Raw genomic sequence first — 15,395 nt, 5'->3', positions numbered from 1 at the left:
TCCGACTGCCGTACCGCAAAATACCCCCCTCCCAGTGGCAAGATGTGAGGCGGTTATTGATGGACATGGAGACAGCAGGAGTCGTTCGCCCCAGTAAAAGTCCGTATGCATCCCCTGTGGTGGTGATGACCAAGAAGGATGGATCACTTCGATTATGTATCGACTACCGGAAGCTCAACGCCTGCAGCACCCGAGACGCATTCCCTCTGCCAAGGATAGAGGAAGCTCTAGAGGCTTTGGGGCAAGCAAAGTACTTTTCCACCCTAGACCTTACATCGGGCTACTGGCAGGTAGAGGTCGCAGAACATGATAAGTACAAGACAGCATTCAGCACTCCAATGGGTCTGTTTGAGGCCAATAGAATGCCTTTTGGGCTGCAAAACGCACCCTCCACCTTTCAAAGGCTGATGACATCCTGTTTTGGGGACTTAAATTTCAATTTCACCCATCTACTTATCTACCTTGACGATATTATAATTTTCTCGAAGTCCTTTAATGAGCATCTAGAGAGGCTCCAGCTGGCGTTTGATAGACTTAGGGAGCATGGTTTAAAATTGAAACCCTCCAAGTGCCAGCTTGTAAGGAAGGAAGTGCAGTACTTGGGTCACTGGGTGTCAGCAGAGGGCATCAAGACAGACCCAGAGAAGATCAGTAAGGTCAAGGAATGGGTGAGGCCTACTAATCGTATGGAAGTGCTCCGGTTTTTGGGGTTTGCGGGCTACTATAGGAGGTATGTTAAGGGATACTCTAACCTGGCTGCTCCATTATACCGCCTTACCTCCGGTGACCCTAGAAAGAAGAAAAGAGGGATCCAGAAAAGCCCAGGCCCTGACCTGCCATTTCTGTGGACTGCCGACTGTGAGGAGGCCTTTCAGTCTTTAAAAGATAAGCTGATAAATGCACCAGTGCTTGGCTATCCAGACTACAGTCAACCCTTTCTGCTGCAGACTGATGCCTCAGGAATGGGGCTTGGTGCTGTGCTAGCGCAGGTACAAGATGGAGTGGAAAGGGTCATTGCGTATGCGAGCAGAGGCCTAAGCCCACCTGAGACGAGGTATCCAGCACACAAGCTTGAGTTCCTCGCGCTCAAGTGGGCCGTGACAGATAAGTTCCATGACCACCTCTACGGGCGCAAGTTCTCTGTTCTGACCGACAATAACCCTCTGAAATATGTAATGACCTCAGCCAAGCTCGACGCCACAGGTCAGCGATGGGTTTCTCATCTCTCCATATTTGACTTTGACATCCAGTATCGGAGGGGACAGGACAACTCTAACGCTGACGCCCTCTCACGTATGTCCAATCAGGAAGTGGCGGAGACCCTGCAGTCATGCCCGCAACAGGTGAGGGCGGGTGAACAGAGACATGAGGAGGCACATACCACCCAGGAGCCTGGGGAGGGCTCAGGAAAGTACATAGCAGCAGTCACAGAGGAGCCTGAAAGCGGTCAGTCACTGGAGGCCAGTGAGGCGTATGTGGATGTGGGGATGGAGGCTCTACCTGCTATGACCACACAGGAGCTTCGAGTGGGACAGAAGGAAGACACAGTTATCGGTCCCATCCTCCACTTTAAGAGCAAAAACCACAAACCAAGCCACAGCGAGAGGATGAAAGTGGGCACCACTGGGGGCCTCCTCCTAAAAGAGTGGAGGAGGTTAGTGGTAAAAAAAGGGATCCTGTACCGCAGCATCAGAGACTGCCATAAAGGGGTGGTGGAGCAACTAATACTACCAGAGAGGCTGCGTGAAACTGTCAAAACAGCCCTTCACAATGACTCAGGGCATCTGGGATTTGAGAGGACACTACAGATGATAAGGGAAAGATTTTACTGGCCAAGAATGTTTCAGGAGATCAAGGCTTGGTGCGAACAGTGTGAGAGGTGCTGTCTTAGGAAAACTCCCACGGTCAATGTCAGGGCTCCCTTTGTCAGTATCCATACCAGTGCCCCCATGGAACTGGTTTGTGTTGACTTCTTAAAGCTGGAGAAGTCCAAGGGTGGTATGGAGAATGTGCTCATTGTTACGGATCACTTTTCTCGTTACGCACAGGCCTACCCCACCAGGGACCAAAAGGCGGTCACAGTGGCCAGGGTCTTGTGGAGGAATTTCTTCTGCCGTTTCGGTTTCCCTGCTAAATTACACACAGATCAAGGCCGTAACTTTGAAAGTGCAATAGTGAAGGAGCTATGCAAGTGTATTGGGACCACTAAAACCCACACCACACCCTACCACCCCCAGGGCAACGGGACCACCAAAAGATTCAACCGTACCCTAATGAACATGCTGGGAACACTGGATCTGCATCTAAAGCCCCGGTGGCATGAGTATGTAGATTCAATGACACATGCATATAACTGCTCGCAACATGACTCCACTGGATATAGCCCATACTACCTTATGTTTGGTAGACACCCCAGGCTCCCAGTGGACCTCATCTTCGGGTCCACCACAACAACCCCGCCATGTGAATACAGCGAGTATGTCCAGGCCCTGCATGACACCCTGTCGCAGGCCTATGCCCTGGCTAATCAGACCTCTCTGCTGGCAAAAAGACAGCAGAAAAAGTATTATGACAAAAAGGCCAAGAGTGAAGAATTTAGTTCTGGGGATAGGGTCTTAGTCAAGGTCTGTCATGTGGAGGGGATGCAGAAGCTGGGAGATCGATGGGAGAGACAGCCATATGTTGTGGTAAAGAAGCAACCTGGTTTGCCTGTGTAAGTGGTGCGACGAGAGGATGGGGGAGCGGAGAGAGTGGTTCATAGGAACCTTTTGACGCAGTGTATGTTTCTCCCAGTGGAACGAGAGGAAGGAGTGATCATAGAAGGGAGCGAGTCAGATGGTGAGGCCTGTGGGGCAGGCATTGAATCAGAGGGTGAAGAGGAAACAAGGAGTGACAATTCAGAGGAGATGCTGGACAGAGCCCTAATTGGAACCCAAGATAAAGAGTAAGAGCAAATGGGCAAAGAGGAGGCTGACTTGTGGACAGAGGAATCAAGTAATGGAGAAGGAGTGCTTGTGACTGGTAGTGATGCCGCCCCCACTCAAGGGTCCAACCCCCCAAGAAGAAACCCGAGAAGGAACTGGCATCCCCCAACTAAACTCTCACTGGAAACCCAAGTGGTGAAATTGGAGCGTGACCACCAAAAGATAGAAAGAGGGAGAAAGTTGTGGTTGAAGGCCAGAAGTAAGAGGAGCAGCAGAGAACACGTAGAACCATACTGCATGCACCCCGATAACAGTTAGCTACCCACGCCTATCACACACATCAGGTGCTATTCAATCATTCACAACATGTTTTTTTTATTATTGTTGTCATAGATTACACCACCCTGGAGTTTTGGTTAATTAGATGGCTGGGACGCCATCAATTAAAGAAGGGGTGGATGTAAGGCGGTATATATATATATGGGTTGTCCACAAGGTGTCCCCATAACGCTATTGAATTAAAACAGATTCAAGTGCCTTTAGCGTTGTTTGGGCCTCGTCATGTACCGTAGCGTTGATATAGGAGTATTGCGTCATCTTTTCCTCAGTTCATGTTGTCAACGCTATAGGTAAGCCATGTTAATGGTAGTGGGGAAAATCAATGTAAAATATAGTTGTTGTTTTCGCACTAAAGATCAGTTAAGATATTTTGTGTTTTAAACTGTATAAGACCTAAATGCATATTAATAGAGAGTTGAAATGGTTTGTTTTTTTTCCTGTAAAATGTGATTAATGCATGGTGGATAATGTATGATAAAACAAGCAACACAAGCTTACTGTTGAATAGCATATGCATTGAAATATGTTATACTTTGCTGGTTTAAAACTTAAGTTGAGTTCATGTTGTCAACGCTATAGATGCCGTGCTGTGGAATAAACGGTCAAGCCACAATCCTGAACCACTCTGTGTTTGAGTCTCCGCTTTCTACCACCACCCACGAACATATAACACAACGCAGAGCAACGGAGGTGCTAGAGTCCAGTGAGCCTGTGGAGAGAGAGAAAAAGGGTTACAATGACATAGTTTGTCAAGATTAAATTTGTCCCGTTTAATTTAATCCATTCATAAACAATGACACGTGCGAGGGGCGTTGAGGTGCAGGCCAACAGGTTTTAAATTTACATTTAGCGACTTACATTGCATTCAAGATAACAATTTTCTAACACGTGTTCCCTGGGATTCGAACCCCCAACCTAGCGCTTGCTAATAAGTTAGCGTTTGCGATTGACGATGATGTGATAAGTATGCTATACAAACGTTGTAACTCGTTAAACGCTTGAGTTGATACTTCAACTTCTATAAAAGTCTTTTTAAACCCTAGTATCTATACTTCTACTTGAGTAATGAATGTGAATACGGTTATACATGAAGACTAAACTGATGCATTTTATAATAAATATACCTTGTACTCTAAAAATCAGCATTACTTTGTAAAATGTTATGTGTGACAGTTCAATAGCACCATGTTTGCACCTAATGCTCAAAATGTTTCTGCAGTTTGACTAAACCGATATTACAACTACAGTATTTTCCAGAATATAAATCACTTTTTTCATAGTCTGGCTGGTCCTGCGATTTATAATCAGGTGAGACTTAAAATTAATTTGACATGAACCAAGAGAAAACATTACCGTCTCCAGCCGCGAGAGGGCGCCCTATGCTGCTCAGTTCTCCTGTAGCCTACACTGAAAACAGAGCGCCCTCTCGCGGCTGTAGACGGTAATGTTTTCTCTTGGTTCTAAATAAATGTGACTTCTAGTCCAGCGGGACTTGTTTTTTTTCCTCATGACGTATTTTTGGACTGATGCGATTTATCCTTCGGTGCGAATTATAGTCCGAAAGATACGGTACACGTGATTGCTTCCCATCAGAAGTACTGCTAAACTGTTCTTCTAATGCAAATAAAACAGTTATGTCGTGTTCTGGATGTCAAATGCCTGGGATGCAACCCACTAGGGGGCCGCGGCCCACAGGTTGAAAACCACTGCTCTAAGGGAATAAAACGGAGTCACAACTGATGTTTCCAGATGTTTTATTGATGTTAAACTGATGCTGACAGTAGTTTAATCAAACAGGCCGAAGCCCATATCCTCATCAGACTCCTCAGACTCCTCTTTGGGAGCCTCCTCTTTGGCCGCAGGAGCTGCAGATTTCTCCACCGCAGCCGAAGCAACCGGAGCAGAGACAGCGAAAGCAGTGGGATCAGCCAGATAGGCCTTGACCTGCAGAGGACAGACACATGCTCTTAGCACCAGTGAAGAAAAACAGTATCTGAGATAAAGCGTCCACGTCAGGGCTGTTCATCCCAACAGATGCAGACTGATCGACAGAACTGAGCTCTACCTTCTCAGCCAATGGGAAGGAGTAGTCCGTTTCCACGGCGACAGAAAGGACCCTCTTGTATCCGTTGATGATGGAGTGAGGGATGGAGGCAAGCGTGGGGTATCCGATCTGCAGACACACACTGGCGATGTTCCTCACACCCTGAACAGAGAAGAGATGGACGAGTTACACAGACGGCAGGGAATAAACACTGAAGTGGGGATGACAATTAAAATGAACACCTAAAATAAAAAGTAATTTTACGTCGATTTAGACATTAGAATGTAGATCACGCAATTTCCATTAAACAGGTTTGATATTTTAAGATCGAAAACATTTCACTTTAAAATGAATGGGTGAAACTACAATGGAAAATGTTAAAGAAACAAGATTTTAAAAATTTACATTTAAGCTTTTTACATTATATTTAATGTATATTTCTGAATGAGAAATTTGAAAAATCTAACTGAAATGTTAAAACATGTTTACAGTATACATTAATAATTTATATACTAAATATAAACGTGTATTTTTAGTTTTTAATACAATATACACAAGTACATATATTAAAGTTTAGATTTATAAATAATTTTATAAACAAAGAAAAATAATTTTAATTAAAATGAAGTATATACTTAATTTTAAAATTCTTTAGCTTTATCAGATGTCTGAGACCAGCGTCCCTGTGAGCTGTGGGATGTAAACACACAGGGATAGAAGGAAACCGGTTTATGTGTGCAGGGGGAACGACAAACCAGCACTGACACAGCCGGCCCATAACTGATCCTGCATCTTCACAAATACAATCACCCGAGACGCATGACTGAGATCTAGCATCATCTTGAGCATCTTTCAGGTCAATGAGCAGCGTGAACCGCACTGACCTCCAGGAACCTCTTGTGCAGGGCGTCTTCAGTGATGTCCAGCACCTCGGGGCTGTAGACGCTGCCGTTATCATACACCTGCTGGATGATCAGCCCGAAAGAGAAGGGCGAGATGTTTAGCATGTTGAGCAGCGTGGCCTCGCTGGCGCCCACCTTGTCTCCAGGTTTGATCAGCTGAACATCGCTCTGTGGACACAACAGGACACTCGGTTTAGCATTATTCACATAAATTCAGACGTGTCTGAGACCAGCGTCCCTGTGAGCTGTGGGATGTAAACACACAGGGATAGAAGGAAACAGGTTTATTTGTGCAGGGGGAACGACAAACCAGCACTGACACAGCCGGCCCATAACTGATCCTGCAGACAGCAGCTGAGGCTCGAACGCTTAAACTTGAACGCGTGTTAACAGCTGAATTTCTGAATGTCTTCATTCATGGGAGGCCAAAATTGTAAATGAAAACCAGATTTGATTACCGTATTTTTCGGACTACAAGTCACACCTAAGTAGCATCAGAACAAAAATACGTAATGACGTGTTAAAAAAAAAAAAAACTGGACTAAGTCACATTTAGAACCAAGAAAAAAAAAACATTACAGTCTACAGCCACGAGAGGGCGCTCTATGCTGCTCCGTGTAAGCCACAGGAGAATACAGTAGTAGCCCATTCCTGCGACTCACCAGGATCTCAATGGTTCCTCTGGAGATCTTGGTGGTGATTCCCAAAGCCTGGAAGAAGGAGGTCTTCTCCGGACCGAGTCCGGTGTTCTGAGCCGGGACGGTCACCTCACACGGGGCGATGGCTCCAGCACGGGCAGCAGCGGGCACCTATCAGCACAGCACAACAACAGCTTCATAAAGAGATGCATTCACCCCCTGAAGAGCCGCAGACATTCAGTCGCTCAGTGACACTCACTTTGTTTGCCAGCAGCAGATCCCGGACCTCAGTCAGATCCTCCTTGGTGAAGACGAAGCCCACGTTCCCACGGATGTGAGGGAGCAGCCTAAAACACACGGGAGAAAATCAAACATTCACCTGGAATTATTAAAACTGATGTTTAGACATGTGTCTGATGCAGAATGTCTGAGACCAGCGTCCCTGTGAGCTGTGGGATGTAAACACACAGGGATAGAAGGAAACAGGTTTATGTGTGCAGGGGGAACGACAAACCAGCACTGACACAGCCGGCCCATAACTGATCCTGCATCTCTGGGTTAAACCGCATTTATAACGGCCTGATGAGTGACAGAAGGACTAATGCTTACAAGTTCCTTCTGATGAAGTCATGTGTTCACAAATCAGTTTTCAGGAATGTGTCAGATATAAGGAAATACATAACGGTCCCTCATCAAATTTGAATGGGTTTGAATTTGCATTAGCTTTAAATGTAAGTTTTACTGACAAAAGTAACATTCAAAAGATTCAAATTTCTGTAAAATCATGTGGAAAAAAGCAATTTACTAATGTTTTATAAAAGGGAGGGAGAAAACTGCATTTACCTAGAAAATCTGTACATTTTAAATAAAAAAAGTAGTGCATATAAATATAGTGGTAGTATGAATACATTCCAGATTCACTTCAAATTAAATGCAAAAAAATTAAATCTCAAGTTGCATTCATTGGCTTAAATGCACATTAATAATTTGTCAAATTTAATGACAAAAGTAGCACTCAAAAGTAGTTTAACTCATGTAAAATCTGCAAAAGGGAAAAATTCTAGCATTCCTTTTAATGTCAAAGAGCGTAAACGCTCTCAAATATTCTGTGGCTGTTCAGATTATGCAAAAAAAAATGAAAATGAGCTAAACTAACAGTTGTAATGTGGCTCCGATCCAGACAGGAATCATGTGTTTGAGGGGTTTTTCTGCTGATTGAGGGAGAATACAAGACTGTCAACTTAAAACAAAAATGCTACTAAAAGCCTAGCTTTGTCAAAAAGTGTGACTAACTCAAGCAAGAGACAATATTTTAGGAATCAGCAGATCAATATTAAAGCAGGGCGGTGTTATCACTTTATAAAGACTGCACTCTTTAAAGACTTGCTCTACCGTGGGTCATCATTGGGCCCAGCCGGACACCCACCTCTCCAGAGACGGGTTGTTCTCCAGGTGGCCACGGATGGCCTTCCTCATCATGGTGTTTTTGCCCATGAGCACGACGGCCTTGCCCCGCAGGGACAGACGAATGGTCTGCATCTGCTTGGAGCCGACATTGTCTGCGCCCACGATGAAACACTTGGGGAAGTCATCCAGCAGTTGCTGTAAACAAGGAGAAGTACATGTCAGAAACATAACCTGATGGAAACCATGATCTAACATCCGAGATCGAGCGTCACTACAGACAGGGAGAGCAGGAAAGAGTTAAGTACAGCAACCGGGGAAATCAGGCATTTAGAAATACTTATTTAACCATTTTAAATCTAATTCAGCTTAAAAAAAATATATATTTTTGTACTTCCTTTAAAATTACAAAGTTCCAAATTTTTAAAGTATATAAAATAAATTGATTATAAAAAATATAATTTATTCAAAGTAAAAAACTAATCATGAGGCAAGACTTCATTTCTAACAATATTTTAACAATTATAATTTTGAAATATCATGGATTTATTGAACCCCTCCTCCATAAACTCCAAACTAAATAAACATTAACCAATTTTTACATTTGATTCAACTAAAAGAAGAGTAGCGAGTTACAAGTATTTTTGATTCACTTTAAAATGTATTAAAAGGTCAAAAAAAGTTAGAGAAGGGGGAAATCATGCATTTAAATTTTTTTTTTACTACATATAGTATAAAGTTTAATCCTGCAAGGACTAAAGCACTTATTGAACATTAAAATTAAAAAAGCGGTCAACCTAGAAATGTAGCTACTTTTAAATAACTAAGACTAAACTTCTTGAATCAAGTGATAAATGAAACAATCAACACTTTGGATGGGCATCCTGAAAGGAGAAAGATCAGCTCAACCGGATGGGTTCATAACTCATGTCTGAGACCAGCGTCCCTGTGAGTCGTGGGATTCAGACAGACAGGGATAGAAGGAAACAGGTTTATTTGAGCAGGGGGAACGACCGGCCAGCACTGACACAGCTGGACTGTAGATGACCTGCTGAAACTCTTATAAAATCACAGAAAACTCACGATGATCTTCAGGAAATAGTTGGACTTCCACGTGGTCCTGTCTTCCCTGGGCATCTTGACAGTGCTTCCAAGGATCGGTGAAAAGCCGGTTTAAAGACAAGACTGAAAAATCTGGGAAAAAAAAAAATCACATGACATTTAGACATGCATTTTGTCACCTTGGAGCAGTTTCGAGATAGAAAAGGTCATCTTGGACTAGCTCTATTAGACAAGTCTTTCTTTTTAGAAGATCTACTGGTAAGCCATTCAATTAAAGTTTATTTGCATAGCGCTTTTTACAATACAAATCGTTATAAAAAGCAACTTTACAGAAAATTATGTTTCTACAATATTTAGTAATAGCTTAGTAGTAGTAACTGTCAGTTTGTGCACGTAAGACAGGAATTTTAGAAAAATTAATACAAGATGTAGTCAGCCAGACGGTGAACATAATATAATAATTATATGATGCGTTCACACTTGTAGCAATATTTGTTAGTTCCGTTTGTTGATTCAGGGTTATTCAGCCATGCATTACACATACACAAAATAGCTAAATTATTAATAAGACACATTTTATGCCAAAGTCAAAGAGTTCTACCTTGAAACATTTTAAGAGCATATACATGAAACAATAGTGCTTTAATTATCATCTGATGGTCTTAATTTGGAGAGGTGTCTGAGACCAGCGTCCCTGTGAGTCGTAGGATTCAGACAGACAGGGATAGAAGGAAACGGTTTTATTTTAGCAGGGGGAACGACCGGCCAGCACTGACACAGCTGGACTGTAGATGACCTGCTGTAATAATCTCGACACATATTGCACACAATATAACATACACCGTCATATAACAGCTAATAAAACATGAAAACACGTGGCGCGCAGGCCTATGCTAATAGGCTAATGCTAACTTCTTCCTCAAACTACTATTTTTATGCACCGATTGGGTGCTAATGAGGTTCACTAGCGATTCTTCACACATTCATGACTTCTGAAGAACTCGTGCGGTCAGAAATATCGTGTAAAACACGGAAAGTCGCACAAGACGACAACACCTCACCTTACGGTCTGGACGCTTGAAAGAAAGAGAGTACGGAAGTAAGCGGCGCGGTATTAGTACCGGTCGAACATCCAATCAGAATCGCGAGGAGGAGGCGTGTCTATGCGCTGATTGGTCAACAGCCACGTCTATCACTCAGCAGTTCATTTACGGTATATTCACCACAGCGCCAAATGCAAAAAGGATGTATACAATTTTTTCCTCCTTCCCTTTTTCTGTATGTTCTTTTGATGCTTTTATAAATGTAATTAATAATAGCTGAAAAAACTGTGATCATTGTGTTACTGTTTTTGTTATGCAATAAAAAAACAGTGTGCACACATGCGAAGAATAATTCATTATTATATTATATTGTAATTATAATTTAGTGTTCAGTTTATCCGTGCGCTCAAACTCCACAAAACGTTATTTAATAATATCGCATGTTTTCGCATTTTCGCAAGTGACCAATCAGCTGCGACATCTGCACAATGACGTGTTCATCAGTGAGAGTACAGTATGTCATGCTAATGCCTTGTTTTGGACGTGTACCTTTCTGGAAATGTATTATGATAATATTAAAAAAAATTGGACGTAGTTATAACATATTTTGGACGCAGTACAACAGTGTTAAAGGGTTATTCCACCCTAAAATGAATGTTTTCTAATGAATCACTTACCCCCATGTCGTTCCAAACCCACAAAAGCTTAGTTTGTCTTCAGAAAACAATTTAAGATATTTTGGATGAAAACCGGGAGGCTTGTAACTTACTGTCAAGGTCCATAAAAGTATGAAAGACATCATCAGAACAGTCCATCTGCTATCAGTGGTTCAACCGTAACGTTATGAAGTGACAAGAATAGTTTTTGTAAGCGAAGAAAATATAAATAATGACTTTATTCAACAATTTGTCTATCCAAATCACTGTGGAGCCCTTTGGAGAACTCAATTTCTTTGAGTTTTCAGTGCAAATATTTACTCATCCTTAAAACAAGATACATTTACTTCAGAAGCAAAATAAAGATATCAAGTCTGGTTTTCATGCCCGAAACAAGAACAAATTTCTCTCATTGGGTAATGAAAACTTTCCCCTTTGAATTAAGTAGATTTCTTTTTTACTCCACTAGAAGATTTTTGTTCTAGATTTAACCATAAATTGACTTATTTTTGATTAATTTATTAAAAAACAAGACTTATGTCATTTTGCTTCTGAAATGTATCTTGATTTATTAATCTTTTAGACATTTGGACTAAAACCAAGACAGAAACATAGAGGTTGAACATTTGTGCAGTGTGAGAAGTACACTATGAAAAGTTATTTGATATTCTGGTGTTTAGGGGCAGATTCTATTGTATTCAAGCTACTCTAAAATAATTTTATTGAAAACTAATGGAGATTTGTTGAAAACGATAAGACTTTATAGAATTATGTATTATGTTCCAATAATCGTTTTCCTTAAATGTTCTTAACTTGGTTTAAAAAGGTCTGAAAATGTAACTTCATAAAACCTGTGCCCATATTACAATAATAAAACATAATCCTGATATAATAATAATCAGCCAAGGAGTGAATATCATTTAGTAAGTCACATACAGTGACACTTAAATATTAAATACTTTTGGTAATGTTGTAACCTGATGATCATTTGAAACATATTTACTCGTTTTATTTTGTTTTTAAAACCTTGAAAATCATATACTTTCAACTTATTCCCAGGTTCAGATAAAAAGCTGGATACTCAGATGCTTATTAGAAACATAGAGAATACAAACACCACAAAGAGGATTGTGCAAATATATTTATTAGCATTTGTGTTCCATTACAGAAGTTAACGAGTTGTGTCTTCGGATTTCTTAAGTCGGTGAAGTTTAAGACGTGACACACACACACACACACTGCTGCAGGCGTCACGTGACAGCGACAGCAGCAGAATGTGGAACAGAAACAAAAACAATCATTAGGGAAAAGGGCAGAACAGACATTTGGACCAAGATCCGGTTTCACTTATCCATCTCCAGTATGTGCCGCCTGAATCTGTAACGCATAATAATACATTAAAAATTAATATTCAAAATAAAATAAAAAGGCAGGAATGCACATGAAAACTGAATGGGTGTTGGTGCACAAAGACGGTGGAGGAGGACGTGTCTAGACAATAACATGCACGCGCATTACCCTCACTTCAATGCATTCTCCTCAGGAGGTACAGCTCTTGGTTCTCCTGCGTTTGAGTTCACTGTTCAGCAGTTTTTCAGCTATTTTTCTCTCGTGTCCGGCCGGAGAGTGGCGATTAGTGTTCAGCTCGATCTCCTTCTTACTTCTGCCTTTTCCTCCAGCGTGGCAGGAATATTCCTCCAGGTTATAATAGTCATACTCATCGTAATGCGCTTCTTCGAACGACACAAATCTGTCGATGTCGGTGGCCATGATGTGATTATAACAAGTCTCTCTGCAACACGAGCTCTTCCTGCTAGTCTCTTCTGTGAGTAAACAACGCCGCTGTCACGCGGTTTTCTGAAACACGAACGTCACGTGGGTTTCAGGGGCGCTCGGTGATTGGCGGAGAGTTCCAGCGTGCTTGTGATTGGCTGCGGTTTGGTGCTGTTCGATCATTTAAAACACTCTGATTGGCTGACAGTTTTTAACCTTGGGTCCATGAAGAACAAAGCCCACTTCCGCATTTTCCTTTATTTATTTACACAAGAACATGTAACAATAACATTTAAAAATATTATTTTTGATTACAAAAAGAAAAAAAGAAATCGGAAAAAGTATCATCGCTTTCCAGTGCAGACTTGCAATTCAGTATGAAATAAACAAAATTAGTTTGCTTCGCAACTAACGTTATTTCATATTGAATGCATTGACATGAATCCTGACTTTATTTTATATATCTAAATATAAATATGTAAAAGTATATATAAGTATAATTCCTACCATCAACAGCGTTTGCTTTTTAAAGCTAGTTTGCTTTTGCAGCGTTTCCATCCAATGGCAAAAAACTTCTAAAGTTTATATAATAATGCATATTCTGTTTATGATTGCTGATTTATACCTGAGACCAAACAAAACACACTTTTTTATATGACACAGACCACATGGTTACATACAGTTGGTTTCCAGCATACAGTAACACAATAACACCCATTTCCATGCTGTATCTCCAATCTGTTTGCATATATATTTGAAGTATATCTGTAGCAATGATTTGTCACAACATGTTTGGCATTCTTGGTTAAAGACGTGTTTCTTTCACAAATGACAACAGACAACTCAGAAGACTGAAGGAGCATGTATCATATAAAATGCAAGCAGTTTCACTTTAACATTATTTACACCAACATTATGTACATATGTCATCTGAATTAAAGTAGCATTTCAAACTGTTGCATAATATAAAATACAACATACAACACAATTGCACTTGCATGCAATACAAACAATGGATTTCACATTTAAGATTCAGACATTTCTTTATGCAAGCAGACATATTATACATGCACACACACACACACACACACACACACACACACACGGGTCAAAGACATTAAGATGTCCACATCAAAAGAAATTTCAGTGACTTTATATCCAATAGAAAGCACATTAAATGTAAGTAAAGTGTCTACTTTAAAGGTATCTAGTTTTTGGAGAATAAAATGTCAAAATTTGGTTGAAATAATGTCAAATTGTCAAATTTTATGTTTAAATTCAAACATGCTCATTCTGATGTGTACATATTAAATTATATAAAAGAATAAGGAAGCATACGGTGTTTTACATGAGTTAAAAATTATTACGGACAAATGGGAAAAACCTAGGATAGTGGCAAATTTTTACAAATGTAAAATTACGACTAATTAGTGTTTGGGGTAGAAGTAATTAGTCTTTTAATATGTTGTAAAAAAATTATTTTGTAAATATGCCTGACTGAATGACATTTTAGTGGGTTTCTTATGTGTGATGCTTATGATGTATATTTTTTGCTCAGAAAAACAAAAACAAAATTGCAATTAAATTAATACATTTTATGATTAAACCCTTTTTCGTCTTTAACTCCTATATACATTTATTTGATCAAAATACAGTAAGAACAGTTCAATTCTGAAATATTACAATATAAAATAACTGTTTTCTATGTAAATATATTAAATGTCATTTATTCCTGTGATGCAAAGCAACAAATTGGCAGTGGAAAAAAAAAACTAATTTTACTCAATTTAAAAAAGAACTGCCACACATTTGTTACAGTTGGGTGTTTGCTAGCCTAGAAATAAAGCGCTCGAGGAGGGTCTTGATCAAATGAGGAGTTTACTGAACATCGAAGGAGATAACAGACAATATACAACACATTAACATTGTTAGGTTAGGACGGTTAACATCATTACATCAGGTTAATCACGGACGAACAAGAACTAAACAGACAGGGTATTTAAGCACACAGGAGGTAATGAGGGAACTGGAGACAGGTGGGGATCAATCAATTAACAAAACAAGAAAAGGAAGATGACCAAATAAGGGAACAGAAAGTCCATGAACGTAACAACATTAAAATAAACAAGAAATAACAAAGAAAAAAAATATATATATATATATTTATATATATATATATATATATATATATATATATATATTTGTATAATAATTTCTAACATGTTTTTGGACATATGATTATCTTATTGCTTTCCTTACTTATTGTTTTTGCTTATTATTGTATTAGTTTAACGCAGTGGTTCCCAACCTTTTTCAACTCGCGGCCCACACAACCAAACACATATGTTTAGGTGGCCCACTGCAATAAACAAAATAAATAAATAAATAAATAAAATAAAATTGACCCCGCTATTGTTGGGTTAATAACTTATCACTCAGAAGCTAGACTGTTAAAGGTGCTCTAAGCGATGCCGGGAGTCGTAACTTCTTGTTGACGTTCAAATTGTTGTCAAACAAAACGGAGGCTAGCTAGACCCTCCCTCCTCCTCATCCGTGCACTAACCCCCCAAACCCCACCCCCAAATCTTTCTTGTCGGTTATTGGCTGGAA

General features: G+C 40.3%; 1 protein-coding gene across 1 annotated transcript; it reads right to left on the bottom strand.

Annotated features, from left to right (window-relative positions):
• Window positions 1-5,000: 5,000 nt before the first annotated feature.
• On the bottom strand, window positions 5,001-9,469 carry LOC132140091 (large ribosomal subunit protein uL10). The gene is made up of 7 exons (XM_059548904.1): window positions 9,335-9,469; window positions 8,274-8,449; window positions 7,107-7,194; window positions 6,872-7,018; window positions 6,192-6,377; window positions 5,329-5,469; window positions 5,001-5,207 (listed from the first exon to the last, which is right to left on the bottom strand). The coding sequence occupies exons 1-7, from the start codon at window positions 9,386-9,388 to the stop codon at window positions 5,049-5,051; spliced, it is 951 nt and encodes a 316-aa protein (XP_059404887.1). The 5' UTR covers window positions 9,389-9,469; the 3' UTR covers window positions 5,001-5,048.
• Between the last annotated feature and the right edge of the window lie 5,926 nt (window positions 9,470-15,395).

Source organism: Carassius carassius, chromosome 4 (assembly GCF_963082965.1).
Source record: "Carassius carassius chromosome 4, fCarCar2.1, whole genome shotgun sequence".
In the NCBI taxonomy this organism is placed as follows: domain Eukaryota; kingdom Metazoa; phylum Chordata; class Actinopteri; order Cypriniformes; family Cyprinidae; genus Carassius; species Carassius carassius.
This window is presented reverse-complemented; position numbering and strand designations above follow the sequence as displayed.